At 44.9% G+C, this 13,336-nt stretch overlaps 1 protein-coding gene across 1 annotated transcript in view; it reads left to right on the top strand.

Moving 5' to 3' along the window:
* Positions 1-13,336, top strand: part of DYTN (dystrotelin) — a 50,143-nt gene that overhangs the window by 12,483 nt on the left and 24,324 nt on the right. The window contains exons 3-4 of the mRNA XM_089671106.1: positions 6,615-6,683; positions 11,013-11,115. Of these exons, the coding sequence (XP_089527232.1) occupies positions 6,652-6,683; positions 11,013-11,115 (135 nt within the window). The 5' untranslated portion in view covers positions 6,615-6,651. The remainder of the gene's footprint in view (positions 1-6,614; positions 6,684-11,012; positions 11,116-13,336) is intronic.

The following is a 13,336-nucleotide window of genomic DNA, read 5'->3' as shown; positions in this document are numbered from 1 at the left end:
AGAGAATGAGCTTTCCATCTCCCATCTCCTTCCTCTGAGCCAGGACTACATCTGACCCGAAGGTAGTGGCGCCTGTGTGCACTGGAACCGGACAGGTGAATTCTGGAACTCGCCTCCCAAATGTGTCCACAGGTACCTTCATCCAAGATGAACAGTCCTCTTTACCTGCTAGCATCCAGGACACCAGTTCCCTCCGTTTCCTGTCTGTTAGGTCTGTCGCGGGTCCAGCTGAGCCATGATAGTTGCACCCAGGCGTCTTACCGTAGCCAGCTGCATCCAAAACTGACGAAACCTGCTTCTTGACCTGGGGAGTCGACCAGGCCATAACTGCCTCAGTCTCTCCATTCCCAGACCTCTGGGGGTCTCTTCCTACCGGTGGTTCCCAAAGCTGAACCACTGACATACCCCTCTGACAGTTACCATTCTCAACTGTCAGACTAGGCACAGGCAGTTCGCTCCTGACTAGTGACAGGGGCCCACGTTGCTCTTCCCAGATAGGGCCGAACTGTCAAGGTCCTACCTTTGCTCAGGGCTTGTGCTGCTCCATGTGCTGGCATCCATCTTAGGTGTCTGCAAAGCATTGTGGGATCCTTTATGCTTTCAGCCCTCTGCGGCTCCTCCCAGGAGGTGGCGGCTTATCACATTTAAGTCTGCTGTTTTTAGCTGTCCATTGCATTCGTCTCCTGTCTGTTGCACAGCAGCAAGCTCCTGTTCAGTTCACTTATTGCTCTCCTGGATACCAACTCGGCTTTGGCAAAGACTCCTGGCTTCTGACCCCGGCTCTGGCGACCATTCTTCCTGGCTTCTGACCCTGGCTTTGGTTACGATTCTCGCTGGTTCTCGACTCGTTTATCCTGGAAGACGACCTCGGCAGGAGAACGTCTGTCCTACCAAGTCATCCGCTGTTGCTGTCGGACTTGCATAGACTCTTGCCTTGTTTCTGTGTAAATAAACCTACCTTTAATTGCACCTCCTTGTGTGTCCGGCTCCTCGTTCCCTGACACGAACACCACAAGGCCCCTAAAGTGGGCAACTGCACCCAGTTCCATTCCACATTGTAGGCCTGACCCCTGGGGAGGGGGTTGGTGCGTTCTCAGCCCCAAGTAGCTTTCCCGGAAATTCAGGCAAGCCACAAGGGGTGGTGAAGGCTGACTCATCCTGAGCCTCCTGGGTTAGAGATGGTGGCCCAGACCCTCTGCTCACGTCCATGATGGTTAGACAGCGGGCCCCTTCCAGATGCTTCATCACCTCATGGCTCCTGGGCATGGGGTAGGCCACAACCACAGGGCTGGCGCTCAGTTTCCCAAGGTCCTCACAAAGTCTTGTCATCTGATCCTGTTTGGGGACCGAGACTACCGGGGATGTCCAGACTCTAGCTAACCCCTGTATTCCTGATGGCACCATTCCCTCTGTCTCTTTGGCCCGTTCAGTCTGCACCTCCTGTGAGATGAGGTTGGCTGAAGGCATGGGGGAAGGATACACCCTGCCGTCCAACTCATGAACAGCATGGTGAGCTCTCCCTGGGTTTTCCTGAACTCTGACACCATCTCTTATAGTTCTTGCCAGCAGCCCCTGTACCGGAATGGAAAGGAGAGGTGATTGGAGCTGAAGGCCGCAGCCCCCTCTCGGAGACCCGCTGATCAACTCCAATGAGGCCCCTCGCACTGCCAATCCAGATGTGCTGTCACTGCCTAGGACACATGTTTGTCTGCCTGGTGACACACCAGGACAGGTCAGATCATATGACATGCTTTCAGTCTCCCTGTCAGGCCTTTGTTTACCTTTCTCAGCAGGGAAGCTTACAGCTATCTGGCTGCTGAGGTCCATGTGTGAATTGCTTTCCAGTGCTGCCTTACACGTGGAACTATAAGTCCCAGCCGGCTGTCCAGTACCCTGCAAGGACAATGCCTGGACACTTATCAAGGTAGAATCCTCTGGGCCTAGGCAAGGAACCATCCAAACCATCCCTGTGCTCAGCCCCCAGAGATTGTACCTCTGCCCCCTTCACAGCACTGTGGTTGACCCCCAACAATGAAAATGCATCATTTGTATCTTCATGACCATCATCATCATTAGCATTATCAACATTATCTTCAACGTGATTGACATTGTCAATATCAGCATTCTCGTCATCATTATCATCACTATCATTGACCGTATCAACATTATCATCAACATTATCAATGTCAGCTTCATCATCATCATTATCAACAGGTACGTTTCTAATGTCTATGACACATGAGTTTGATACCTCCCCCTGCAAGGGGATTTCTTCTCGTTCTCCAGCTAATGAAGAATCTTGCCACCCCACTCCATTCCCAGCCCCCTCCCTCTGTCCATCCCCAGGTTGCCCAGACATTACCCCAACATCTGCAACCAGTACCTCGGCATGTCCAGAGAGTTCCAGGGGGGCCTTCCGGGTATTCTCGGCAGGGGCATAATAGGACACAAGAGTACCCAAATCGGCACCCAACAAAACAGGTGTGGGAATTTCATCTGAGACACCCACCTCCCTCATCCCCCTTCCCGCACCCCAATCGATGAATACCTTTGCACAGGGTATGCGTGCGGGTCCCCCCAACTCCCGTGAGGGTAAGGAACTTTCCTGGGATGAGGTTCCTTTGCTTAATCATCTCTGGCCGGATCAAGGTGACCTCGGCTCCGGTGTCCTGGAAACCAGTTACAGACTGGTTGCCCACAGTGACTGTCTGCAAGTTGGTGGGGGTTACCCGCATCTCTCTGCGGACAAACAGCACTCAAAAAGAGTTGCTGGCCGGCTGGCCAGATGATGTCGTCTACTTCTGCTCAGGACACTGCATCCTGAGAGCTTGGCGTTCCGCTCTCTCAGCCTGGCGTTCCACAGCTTCTCTGTCAGCCTGGCGTTCCATGAACCGCAGGTATGCCTCAAGATTTGTCTCCTTGCTGCGTTCCAGGGCTTCCTGCATCTGAGACGAGCCTCTGCTGGTTACCGGCACTCAGGTGCTGGCCCGCTCGGGCGGTGGTGTGATGATAACATTCGGTGATCCTCCAGTGTCAGTCTCTGTATGCCTATCCTGCGAGGCTGTCTCTGAGCCACTGGGATCAGATGTAGCGGGAACCCCGTCATGGTCAAGTTCCCCCGAGCTCTGCTCTGCTCGGATATCATCCTCCAATAGGTCCCGAAACAAATCTTCATGATTTTTGCAACCAATATCCAATCCCCGTGAGGTACATTCCGCCTTCAAATCATTTTTGCTCATTTTCTCGTATTCTGCTGCCCCAGGCATAATTGCAAGCAAAGATAGAATAGAAAGTAGAAAAAGAAAGGAGCTGTTGCTATATGTCTCGCTCTCTCTCTATATATATATATAAAATATGCACCGCTTGTTTCTAAGGACTGTTTCCACAAAGATTACAATCCTTCAGTGCAGAGCCAATTTTTAACACTGCACTGCAGCTCTTAATGTAACTATCCCACCACTGCCACCAATATGTGAGGGGCGCAGCGTCAGACCCTAGTCCTTCTCGCCAAACTCGTGACCGAAGGACTAGCCAGTCTAAAACCGTGCTGTCACAGGCGTAACAATGCCACACCCAGCTGCACCCTGCACAACGATTTTCCAGATAATGGACCACAGATCGATGTACCGGCAGCCTGAATGCGCTTGTTACTGGGTCAGGTTAATTACGCAATTAACCCTTCACACTGCCACCAGCTCCTTTTTATACAGAGAAAGAGGAAACTCAGCACTACACTAGGATGATTGGTTAATCGACAGTATACCGCTATCGCTACAGACAGGTTATACAGAGTGTTAAACACTCATAGTAGCGTTCTTTTAGAGGCAGGAATTTGTAAATTGCAATACAAAGCTATAGAAACAGTTCAACACTTTCAGAAAGAAAGATTTAATACTAAAAGGTCAAACGGGTGCAATAAAAATATTTACAGAAACTATGATATACAGTATATATAAAAATATACAGAGCACAACAGCACAGCAAACAGATAACAGGAAGAAGTTTAGGTAAATAAGTACTTGCCAAATAAATGCCTGGAGTTAAGCAGTGTCGAGTCTGATGTGCTAGAAGGGATTTCTAGTCATGCGATGTAGTTGCGATGGTACAACAAGACTCTTGGTCAGCTATATGGTACCGAGCCGACCGTCCTCACTTCTCCCACCCTAAACACAACAAACACTTCTATTTCCTACTCAAAATCTCTGCCCACAATGGACAAGCCAAGCCTTATTTGGCAAAGAATTGTTAGGCAGAGACTCAGCATCATACGCTGGTTGCATTCCTGAGGGGAATGAGGAGATACATGAAGCCTTCTCAATACAGTGAGCCTGTGCCTGGCTCTGTGTGCACCCCTCCCCCCTCAGGTGTTTGCATAGGAGTTTAAGAGAAATACCAAAATGCCGAAGTTTGGGGTAAAATGGAGAACCGCACTTCTCCCTGTGTGCAGGATTGTGACAGGTACCACTTATATGTAGACAATTTTTATACAAGCGTGCCACTTTTTAGACACCTTTTTGATCTTGAAATTGGCTCATGTGGCACCGTGCGACCTAATCACCGGGGCTTCCCCCAACAGCTTGTAAATACCCAACTTAGAAAGGGGGAGAAAACCTGCTTGTGAAATAATTAATTGCTTGCAGTGCATGGAAGGACAAACAGGATTTTTTCATCCTGTCTTCCCCTCACACAGACATGACAGTCCAAATTTGCACGGCAACTGGTGTTGTTGAGAAGCTCCTTTGTGTCCACGACTATAACCTTAACATGGGAGGGGGGGATTTCAATGACCAGATGATGAAGTCGTACTTAGTTTCATGTAAAACCAGACACTAGTACAAAACAGTGTCTGTATATTTATTTTAATGGGCTCTGTACAACACTTTTGTGCTTTACAAAGCAACTGGACGAAGTGGATCCTTCCTAAAATTTCAGGAAGAGATCATCATGTCCCTTTTGTATCCAGGAGGTGCTGTGGCCCAAACCCCCAACCCAGATGCAGTGAACCGGCTGTATGAGAGGCATTTTGCTGATGCCATTCCTGGTACCCCAACCCAAAAGTCACCCCAAAAAAAGATATTGTGTCTGTAGCAGACACGGAATTAGACATGACACCCATTTTATTTGTCCCTCCTGTCCTGGCCAACCTGGTTTCTGCCTCAAGGATTGCTTCCGTCGCTACCACACACTAATGGAGTATTAGTATAGGGTACAGCACAGCATAGTCTAAGGTACACATTCATGCAGGGTCCCAAAAGATGTTAGGTAGTCAGGAAACTGGCTAACGCATTTTGAGAGACCCTAAAATCACAGCCTGGAAAGTTTACAATTTTATAAGTTACAAAAAAAATAAAAATAAAAACAAAAAACCTAAAAAAGCCAAAAATAGTTGTTGTTTGTTTGAGTTAATGTTCTGTTGTTATTGTGTTTTATTGTTAACCATTATTTGCATTGCAGGAACACCATTCAGCTGCAGCACTGATCTGTTTATTCTGACAGAAGCAGGGTGTGCTTTCAGAATACATACATCAGTGATTACAGCTCTGCTGGAAAAGATTTCTCATCTGCAGTTAAAAAAAGAACATATATGCAGAAGCATGAGAGTCTGGGGTGGTCATTGGGTGGATCGCTCCTATTCTTCGCATATATATTTTCCTATTTTTTTTTGGCACAGATTTCAATAAAAAAAGTTGTTGTTTTATTGAGTTAATGTTCTGGTGTTACTGTATTTTATTGTTAATCGTTGTGTTCTTAGCAGGAGCTAATTCAGCTTCAGCACCGATCTGTTTATTCTGACAGCAACAGAATATACATCAGTGCGTGCAGTGCTGCTGGAGGAGATTTCTCATCCGCAGTTAAAAAAAAGAACGTATATGCCCAAGCATGGGGGCCTGGGGTGGTCAGTGAGTGGATCACTCCTATGCTTTAACATTTCTTTTTTTTTGAGCAGAGATTTTCTCATCCATATTAATCCATGTGAATGGAGGAATCTGTTAGTTTTTTTTTTCCTTTTTTTTTTTCCTTTGTTTACTTTCTGAAAATAGGTCATTTGGGGGGTATTTGTACTGCCCTGGCATTTTATCACCTCAAAAAATGTGATAGGCACTCAGAAAGTAAAAGCTGTGTACTGTAAATCCCCATATCTATACCATTTTTGCTTGTAGATGCTATAACTTTCAAACAAACTGATTCATATTTTTTTTACCAAACACATGTAGTAGAATACATTTTGGCCTAAATTTATGACAAAATTTGAGTTTATTGGATATTTTTTATAAAAGAAAGTAAAAATATAGCTTTTTTCATAATTTTTGGTCTTTTTTTTGTTTATATCACAAAATATAAAAAACCCAGTGGTGATCAAATACCACTAAAAGAAATCTCTATTTGAGTGAAAGCAATTATATAAAGTTCATTTGGGTACAGTGTTGCATGACCATACAATTACCTGTTAAAGTAGCGCAATGACAAATAGCTAAAAATGGCCTGGTCATGAAGAGGGGTAAACCTTTCAGAGTTCAAGTGGGTATTTTAGTGAAATTGCTTTTGGGGGGAACAATATACAGCACCTTTAAATTAATTTATTTAATTTGATACTGCTTTGTATAATTTTGCAGCACCATCACCACAAAACATTGCTGGAGAGTGGAAGACATGGAGAGAACCAATCCAGTAAGGGACAAGGAGTAAGTAAAAAAGCAATTTTGCATATTTTATTCCATCAAAAGAATAACTGATGCATTGTCAAGTATACAATGGCATATCTCTCAATATACAAGTTGAGATTATTCATTAGTTGATTTTTTTCACTCTCAGGCTATGTACATACAACGCATAGCACCATCTGAAGTAGAGATGCGCCAATACCGCTACCGGTACTCATACTCATGAAAATACTTCTGATACCTTAACCGATACTTTCCGGTGCGATTTGCGTTAATGGACGCAAATTTCACCACAAAGATCCGCATGCAATTTGAACAGGAATGCGACTTATGTCCAAATCGCATGCGGTTTCCCCACTGCTCCTGTGTGAACCCAGGCTTGTCATAGCCTGAGTTCACACAGGAGCGGTGCGGGAAACTTCCCTGCAGGCATCCCATGCTGAGTCTTGGTGGTATGAGAGGACAGAATGTGGCGGGGATTTGAAATCCCAGTTGCTTTCTTTCCTCTCCTTGCAGCAATGACAATTTGGGCTAGAAGGCTGCTGATTGGTCAGCACTGTCCATGTGACGGTGCTGACTAATCAACAGCCTTGTAGCCCGAACTGTCTTCGTTGCAAGGAGAAGAGAGAAAACTGCGGGGATTTCAAATCCCCAGACCTGGGAAGCAGCTTTCTCTCCTCTCCTTGCACGATGACAGTTTGGGCTAGATGGCATCTGACCAATCAAAAGTCTTCTAGCCCGAACTGTCATCACCGCAAGGAGAGAAAAGAAAGCGGAGGGGATTTCAAATCACTGCCGCTTTCTCTCCTCTCTTACCATTGAGACTCAGCATGGGATGCCTGCAAGGAGGTTTCCCACACCGCTTGTGTGTGAACTCGGGCTATGACATGTCTGAATTCACACAGGAGCAGTGGGGAAACTGCTTGCAATTTGGACAGGTATCTCATTCCTGTTCAAATCGCATGCTATTCTGTGCAATGCAATTTGCGTCCATTAATGCAACTCGCACCACAAAGTATCGGTAATCGTACTCTCTGATAAAAAAAACATTGTTGGTGCATCCCTAATCTGAAGTATAATAGTATAACAATAATAGGCACAGTAAAGGTAGCACTAAAACAATAAACAGACAGAAGGCACCACCATCTAAGTGTATCAACTTAATTAACCACTTGCCCTCCTGAGGATTTACCCCCCTTCCTGACCAAGCCATTTTATGTGTTACGGCACTGCGTTACTTTAACTGAAAATTGTGTGGTCATGCTACGCTGCACTCAAATGAAATTTAGGTCCTTTTTTCCTACAAATTGAGCTTTCTTTCAGTGGTATTTGATTACCTGTGTTGTTTTTTTTGCACTATAAAAAAAAGACCAAAAATTTTGAGAAAAAAACAATATTTTTTACTTTTTGCTATTAAACATGTTCAATAAAATAATTTTAAAAATCAAATTTTGTCATAAATTTAGGTCAAAATGTATCCTGCTACATGTCTTTGCTAAACAAAATATCCCAATTCATGTAATTTAAATGTTTTAGGTGAAAGTTATGGTGTTTATAAATGGCGGTATAGATACTAGAATTTTCTTTTTTTTAATAATAATAATAATGGCGGCAATCAGCGACTTATAGCAGGAAGGGCGGGCATTCTGACACTGGGGGAACGGACTTCGTGTCACTGACATCCCCTCTGACACCAATACAGTTATGAATGCTAAAAAAACACTGACACTGTATTAATGCCACTGGGCAAGAAGGAGTTAACATGAGGAGCAATCAAAGGGTTAACTGTGTGCAGGGAGTGTTTTACTGGTGGACGGTGTGTGTTGGCTTTACTGTAATCACACTGCTCTGGATGGCTGTGCTGTGCACAGCCATCCAGAGCAATGTGTCCGAGCTGACAGAGAGGAGGACTGTTAGTAAACAAAGCAACCCTCCTCCCCTTCGGAGATCCTCGGTAATCACTGGGCGCCGGCAGGTAATCACCAGTTGGGACCCGGTGACAGCTGCAGCCGCTAATGGTGGCGCGGGTACGGCGTCCTACCCGGAAATGCAAAATCACATATATATACAATACATTATTATATTATACAGTATTTATAAAGTGCCAACAGTTCGCTCAGCACTGTACATTACAAAGGGGGACAGAACATGCCACGGTACAGTAACAATACAATGTGATACACGAGGGGTTTGAGGGCCCTGCTCTTTTGAGCGTACAATATAGGAGGGAGGGGATAGTGGTACAAGAGGAGATAGCTGTGGGGGATGGAGTGGTAGGAAGAGTGGAGGAGGTAGGCAGATTAGCAGGGGGTGGGGTAGGCTTCCCTGAAGAGGTGGGTTTTCAGGGTGCGCCTAAAGGACAGGAGGGTAGGTGATAGTCTGATGGGTTGGGGCAGTGGGTGGGGGCAGGGAGTTCCAGAGGATGGGTGACACCCTGGAGAAATCCTGGAGGCGGGCATGGGAGGAGGAGACCAGGGAACTAGAGAGAAGGAGGTCTTGTGAGGAGTGGAGTGTGCGTGTTGGGTGGTACTTAGATATCAGGTCGGTTATGTAATATGGGGCAGTCTGGTGGACAACTTTGTACGTCACTGTTATGATTTTGAATTTGATCCATTGGGCAATCGGGAGCCAGTGGAGGGATTGGCAGAGGGGGGTGGCGGAGACGGAGCACTTGGTAAGGTGGATGAGTCTGGCTGCCGTGTTCAGGATCAACTGAAGCGGGGATAGCCTGTGGCAAGGCAGGCCAGTGAGGAGGGAGTTGCAGTAATCGAGTCGTGATATGATGAGGAGTGGATGAGCTGTTTAGCGGTTTCTGGGGTTAGGAATGTGTGGATTTTGGCAATGTTGCGGAGGTGGAGTCTGCATGAGTTTGTTAATGATTGGACTTGGGGCTGGAAGGATAGGTTGGAGTCCAGAATGACACCAAGTACTCTGGCCTGCGGGGCGGGCCTGATAGTGGCATTGTTGGACGTGATGGAGAAGTCAGTGGGGGGTGGTGTGCGGGCTGGGGGGAAGACTAGGAGCTTGGTTTTGGAGAGGTTCAGTTTAAGGAAGTGGAGCGACATCCAGTCTGATATGTCGTTCAGTAGGTTTGTGATTTTGTGCACCCCTGCCGCCCTGTAGCAGTCTGATGTGGTTAAAAACAAGTAAAGGGAAGGGTTAAAATCCACTCACAAGGATGAGAGTAAATGGGCATATCATCAGTCCTTATTCACTGGCAAGCCTCGGTGGACACCGGGTGGATGGATGGATGAGATGTATCTTTAAAAAAGCTCTGCAGGATGTTTTTGCACAGTAAAGGTAGAAACTACAAAACACTCCCTTTATCCAAAATAATAAAAACAAAGTTTTGCTTTTAGATTTATTTTAATGTGTCTGGAAGGTGTTTTTAATAACACAGAAATGTTTGAGGTCCAGGTTCACATGATGCATTGCAGTATATTGCATTGCCTTGAAAAGTTTAGCTTTACCACTGATGAAGTAAAATAATGGTTTACCATCCTCCACATGGGTCAAAGAGGATACATTGTCATAAATTGTAAAAGGTTGTGGAATTTCCGTAGGTGATGTTTTCTACAAGAAATCCTGTGCAGATGCATTTGCAAGTGTGAATGCACCCTAACTGGAATAGATGTCCTGTGGCAAATCTCTCTTCACCTTTTTTTTTTAGGGACAACTGTAAATATTTGGATTTCCCATCACTTTTTGTCCTATTGACAATGATCAACGGGACAAATAGAGACTGAATCACTCCACTAGAAACACAGACAGCAATAAAAACTTGATATACACTCAATGGCCACTTTATCAGGTACACCTGTTCAATTACTTGGTAAAACAAATTGCTATTCGGCCAATCACATGGCAGCAACTCAGTGCATTTAGGCTTCTAGACATGGCGAAGACAGCTTGCTGAAATTCAAACATCAGAATGGGGAAGAAAGGGGATTTAAGTGACTTTGAGCATGGCATGGTTGTTGGTGCCAGACGGCTGGTGTATTTAAAAAACTGCTGCTCTACTAGGACAGCCCATTCTTTAAGCATTTGCAGGCACACCCCCTGAAGTCTACGGGGCCAAAATGCCTGAATACGCTCAAAAAAGCCAATGTACTTTTTTGAGCGTGGGAATTAGAGCATCAGGTGATTAAGCCTACAAGTGTGAACAGAGACAATTAGAAAGAATGAGGTTCTGCTGCATGTTGAGCAAGTCAGGCATAGTCAGGTATAGGGAAGCGAGCAGAAAAATGCTCAAGTGTGAATAGAGGCTTACACCAAAACTTACTTAGTCTACCTACTAATTGTTACTCATCACGTGCTACTCATCATATACCCTTTTCTATATTTTTACAGTGCAATTAATTTGCAACATAAAACAGGATGCATAGAATTTTCTGAAGATTGCAAGGAAAAGGAAATGAGCTATTCTGAATCCCTAGAGCCATCATCAATGCAGGTACAGTAAACTGTATTCATTGCAACCATCAGAAATGTTGGGGCTCCTTACACAGCTTTAGCTCTGTTTTCTCCCAAGCCTGATCCCCAACATTCCCCAGGGCCCACCTACTGGCTGTCCCACCAAATCCACCCACTGGCCATCCCACCAAGTCCTTCAGTGCACCCACTTTTATTTTAACACTCCTAAAACTTAATAAATGAAAATGAAACTAATCCAGCAAAGAGACATCCCCATATATTCAGCAAAGAGATTGCTCCATCCAGCAAAGAGACATCCCCATATATTCAGCAGACATCCCAATCCAGCAAAGAGACATCTCAATCCAGCAAAGACGCATCCCAATCTAGCAGAGATATATCCCCTTATATTCAGCAAAGTGACATCTCCATATATTAGGCAAAGAGACAGACCGGTGTGGCTTCCAAGGTTAGGGGCCCGGAGCCTGGAACAAGCAGAGAGAGAAGGAGCCACAACAGGGATGGATGAGAGTACTGCCACCATAGCCACTATTAAACTATGCTGTTTAAGCATTTTATGCCTGTGGCCCCGGCACACAGGGTGTCCAGTGTTTAAGAGGCTTTACCTCTACCATTCTGGACCATCCAACACCAGGAGAGGCTAAACCTGGGGGGGGGGGAGTTTCATAGGGGGGAGAACTAATCTGATCCACATCCAATACAGGTGGCCTGGCAACCAAAAAAAAAGAACATGAGAGGAAGGGAGGGCCTCATTTTCATGAGCTAGGAAAAGGTGGTACTGGGGGGGGGGGTCAAGAGGAGGAGTTAACCCAAGGTGTGCTGAAGGGAGGACGGCCAGGAAATACTGTACTGACCATTTATTTTGGGGTGAAATTGAAGTGCATCATAATTAGAAATGTACAACACAGTATGTTTCCTCGTGACACTCCCCAGCTCTCTAAAAAAGAGTGGCCTAACAGTGATACCATACATGAAAACCATCCAGTCTCTCTCTTTACCTCCTTTAGGCCTGGTTCACACTAATGCGGCCTGCATTTGCACAGGCACAGCAGCCAATTAATTTGAATGGGCTGATGTGTGAATCCAGCCTGAAGTATGGTCTATGAAACATGCTTTGACATATGTGCAGATAATTCCTTGAAACATTTTGTCCCAAGGAGAATAAAATGCCTTTATGGATACAGATAGAGCATGCCTGCTTTTTCCCTCTCAGATTGCTTGTGATGAGCACTATTTATGTTCTGCACAGAAATCTGGTATTATTTCTAGAATAGAATGTGTCAGAAAAGTAGCAGTCTGCCTCTCTCTAATAAGAATAAAATTCTCTGTCTGAAATTGATACAATGTTTATATCATATTATATTTCTGCAAAATTACAGTCTAATTTAATTATTTAAAGTTAAATTTGCACTCTCTGTTCCTCTGAGGTAGTGGCCTCTCCTAAAAGGGTATAGAATTTGCACTGACTTCAAGTACTTCAATTGTTTCATCTGTTGTGTGTAAAAAAAAAAATAAATAAATAATTGGTGCTTGTTCTCTAATTCTCCCGAATAGCAGACATTCTGAACAATTTTAAAGTGTTGCTAATCCCACAACAGTAAAATCAGTCTGTATATGCAGTAAAGCATGCTTGATATACTCACTATGAACCTAAGGGGTTAATCCTCTGCACTGTGTAAAAATGCTGTTTTGATCCTGACTTCTCTGATTCTCTCATTCTTCCAGTGTCGCCATCTTATCTCCTGATAAGACAAATCGTGTGGAGACACCCTGCACATGCTCAGTTTGGTGTGTATTGCTAGAGATGTTTTTTTTTCTTGGGAGAGTGCATGCGATTAGCACAGGGCCAATCAGCACTATCCAGACAGAGGTCAGGGGTTCTGCATCCTCCTAGAGCAGAAAGAAATTGTCTTCTACAAGCTTTAACCAGTGCTCGGCTGGACACTGATAGAAGTCACAAGACTGCTCTAACTGCTGATGAGAAAAGGTATTTAGCAGTTTATATTTACTAAAATAATTGTATTTCCATGTAGTGTGTACTGTGGGAGACCAGATAGAGGGAATGCAGGGACCTGGGTTCAGTAACACTTTAAGAAGGTGTGCATAAAATCTGTAAAATGTGTCCTTCTGCACTCTATGAAAAAGGAAGACCATTTTTGGGGGGTAAATTCCAAACTAGTTACTCTCTCCCTCATAAATTGCAACCTTCAAAAGGAAGGCTTCAAAGTTGCATTGCAAAG

This window comes from Staurois parvus, unplaced genomic scaffold (genome assembly GCF_062004578.1).
Source record: "Staurois parvus isolate SC_StPar_1 unplaced genomic scaffold, SC_StPar_1.0 ptg000011l, whole genome shotgun sequence".
Taxonomy (NCBI): Eukaryota; Metazoa; Chordata; class Amphibia; order Anura; family Ranidae; genus Staurois; species Staurois parvus.
This window is presented reverse-complemented; position numbering and strand designations above follow the sequence as displayed.